This window comes from Phytophthora ramorum (assembly GCF_020800215.1).
Source record: "Phytophthora ramorum isolate Pr-102 chromosome Unknown Phyram_PR-102_s0001, whole genome shotgun sequence".
Classification (NCBI taxonomy): Eukaryota; Oomycota; class Peronosporomycetes; order Peronosporales; family Peronosporaceae; genus Phytophthora; species Phytophthora ramorum.
This window is the reverse complement of record NW_027150647.1, coordinates 953,404-956,852: the sequence shown is the minus strand read 5'-3', so window position 1 is coordinate 956,852 and position 3,449 is coordinate 953,404. Positions and strand designations below refer to the sequence as shown.

Below are 3,449 nucleotides of genomic sequence, written 5' to 3'. Positions count from 1 at the left end.
AGGACGCGGGTTCGCTTGCTGTGTACTTATTTTTTAGCGTATAAAAACCTCGGTTTATACTACCCCGAACCCCTAAATAGTAGCCTAATTCGTACCTCAGGTTATGCACTTGTTTTTTGTAAGGGGTGCTATCTATTTTTAACCTGAGCCGGCCAGATTACTACCATGACTGTTGGAAATGCGTCTATCAGACCTCGCTTGCTGTTTTCATGTCACCATTGTTGAGAGTTAAAGTTAAATTTCTTGCTGTGGGCTACTGATACTAAAGTTGGTCAACTATTGTGAAACGGAGGAAGTACAGATTCCGCTCTCACTTCTGGTACCGCGCGTAATGAATAATCTTGGTCGGTTTCATACTACTTGGTATGGTAGGTCAGGGGAGGCCAGGCTCGCATTTGAATTTAGGCACGAAGCCGCATTCAAAGATTCCCTTTACCTGCACACAATGGGAGGCTGGATGCCGATTGAGATCAAAAGAAGCATTATCAAGGAGCATGCGGCGCACGATCAGGAGCTGCTTTGGGCACACTGGTATAAATGAGTAGCACCTCATACCGGAATTGAGAGCGAAATCTGTAGACAGGAATAACAAGTGGATTTAAACCGATCTGAAGCTGCATCCACAGTCTCCATCTGGGAATCCAATGGGATTGTTAACAGTGATTTCGGAGCCTTCATCAAGCGCACGCCATCACTGTTGACGATGCCAGGTGTACTATTACGGTATCGGTATTACCGTATTTGCAGTAATAGGCTGAGCAAATATACAGAGGTCCCTCACAATAAGTGACCCTTCAAAGTCCACCACGGGTGGAGTTGGTGGGCTTCTTTCAAACTGAGCAAGAATGAGTAGGAATTACAGTGGCAGCGCGGAGGATATGAAAGGCAATCTGTCAGCGAAAGTAAGAGGTTATCCTGTCTACGGTAATGATTATTGTACAAGGGTCACAAGTATGCATGAAGCCTGCAAGATGCGAGCCAGACCATCGAAGCGATTGTGGTGGATACTGCATCAACCGTTTGGGAAACCACACACAACACACTACAAAAAGCGGCTGTAGCATCTCTCAATTCGCAAAATATACGAATGAGGTGTTTCGCCACGACAGCGTATCTGCAACACTTTAGGTCCGCAGACAAGGCGAGCTGTTCGAAATTAGCAGCGACAATGAACTACTGAAATACGTATCAATAAGGCTCCAGCGATAGGAGGACTCTATAGTTTCTTAGCTAAACAAAAATAAAGGACCTTTTAACCCCCCTCCCCTTCATAGTCCAAGGTTCCTGATGGTGATTAAAAGTATGATCGGTTGGCCAGAAAACGGTATATGTTGATGGTGGCCACTGGTTACCGCGAGCTACACCGCTGCGGTTGTCCGACAATTTGTCGTGACGATTCACTGTAGAGAGTGCGTTACACATATGTATCCGTACCTCCCGCCACCCATTGACGTCTCCATGTCCGCAGAAATCGTAGCCCATCAATTTTTCCCACTTCCCAACTTGCTCGCCACTGCTGAGACTCAAAGGACGTCTGTCAAGGTCAGTCATGAGACTCCAGTACATTGTACTGCTAGCTACTGCTGCTTTCGTCGCTACAGGTGTCACTGCCTCGCACGAAGTGGCAGACTCGAAGCTGGTCACGTCGCGGATCAATGCGGCCCAAAACACCTTGACTTCCAAGCGGTTTTTGAGAGCTGACAGCGTCACGGGCGAGGACGACGAAGAGAGAGCGATTAGCTTTAAATCCATCCCAGGGATCGAGGCGATCAAGAATGTATTCTCCAAGAAGGTCACGCTTAAGGATCTCCTGAAATATGCCGACAGAAAGAAGTCGTCGGAGTACATGTTCTCCAAGTTGAAATTGGACAAGGCTGGTACGAAGCTGTTCGACAACTCAGACGTCAATGTTTGGGTCGCGTACGTCCGTCTCATCAATCCGAGACACCCAGAAGCAGCTATGGTTACTTCGTTGACGAGTCGATACGGCGACGACGTTCTGTCGAAGATGCTCGAGGCTGGACTGAAGATGCCTAAAACGAAGGAAGCTGCGAAGGCATTACAAACTAAGCAGTTGGAGGGCTGGAAGAATATGGGGCTTTCTGCAGACGACGCCTTCAAGACACTGAACCTGAACGTTGGAGCAGAGAAGGTTTTTAAGAACCCGAACTTGAACGCGTGGGTCAAGTACATGGACGATCTGAACTCGGGATTGCCCCGAAAGAACCAGGTATCGATGATCGACACGTTCAGAAGGAACTTCGGTGACGACGCGCTGTCCAAAATGCTCGTTGCGGCGAAGAAAGACCCAGTGACGGAGAAGATTGCCACAGACATGCAGGCTTCGCTGTTGAGCAAGTGGGTGCTTGCCAGGAAGGACCCTGAAGCTGTCTCCAAGATTGTGGGTAGCTCCTTAGCAGGCAAGATGTTGCATGGTACATACCTTGAGAAGTTCAAGTTGGCGTGGCCCGACCGTCTTTAGGTTGTTGGGCTTGCATGTCAAATCCAACTCTCTATTCGCCAACTAGCGAATACACCACTTGATTTAATTAAGTTTAATTTGTATAGCGAAATTCAAATTGTGAGCTGTTGGATTCAAGTACATGTATGATAATATCGGCGGCTCTGTGGAGCAAAACCGAAGTGCATGTACAGGTTGAAAACTCTATCGGCGGGGGCAGCAACGTGTTTACGAACAAATGTGGTGCGTTGCAATGCCCGTGTATCCCAAAAACGCGATGTTTACGAGGTTAGCACATGATGCAGTCCACTGAATCGCCACGAGCTAATGCATGTACTGTAGCAAGAGCGCGCTCGTGGCCCAGGCAATCAAATTGATACTATCGGAGGGCACAACTGTAGTCAGCTAATGAATGTATAAATAAGGGCACAATTGTAGTAGGCTAATGAAAATATAACTTTGAGCGAGGCAAACCAAGGGGGACTATATGGCCAAAAGGTAACGACGAACCTTGATGTCCCGCTCAAATATTTTGGATCGCCACCAACGATTTCTCGTGAGATTCCGCTCGCAGTCCATGAATCTGTAGGCAGGGTGTATACACGTTAAGGATAACAGAACTCTATGCGACCTATGAAGTATTTGGGACTGGCAAATCGGTACTCTTTTTGAGAAAAGCTCTTAAAATTCAACTTGAGGAGTACATGCACACCCTTATAATGGAGCCTGGTGACTCCTGCGCGTTTTCAAGATCAACACCAAGGCGCGACGGACCTGGCGGACCCTTCGCGTTCAAGATATCGCTACCAAGGCACAGAGGACCCGGTAAACCCTCTAGTGCTCAAGACTCATTACCAAGGCGCAAGGACAATGTGACCCCTCGCGCTCAGCTCAACACCAACGCACGGAGGGCCTGGTCTTCCCCTCGTGTCCAAGATCTCACACCGACAGCGCTTAGAGACCCTCGCGTTTCCGTTCAAGCACCAAA

General features: G+C 48.2%; 1 protein-coding gene across 1 annotated transcript; it reads left to right on the top strand.

Moving 5' to 3' along the window:
* Positions 1 to 1,549: 1,549 nt before the first annotated feature.
* KRP23_142 (RxLR effector protein PSR2) lies at positions 1,550 to 2,482 on the top strand (the record flags this gene model as incomplete). The annotated part of the gene is made up of 1 exon (XM_067895930.1): positions 1,550 to 2,482. The coding sequence occupies one exon, from the start codon at positions 1,550 to 1,552 to the stop codon at positions 2,480 to 2,482; it is 933 nt and encodes a 310-aa protein (XP_067750697.1).
* Between the last annotated feature and the right edge of the window lie 967 nt (positions 2,483 to 3,449).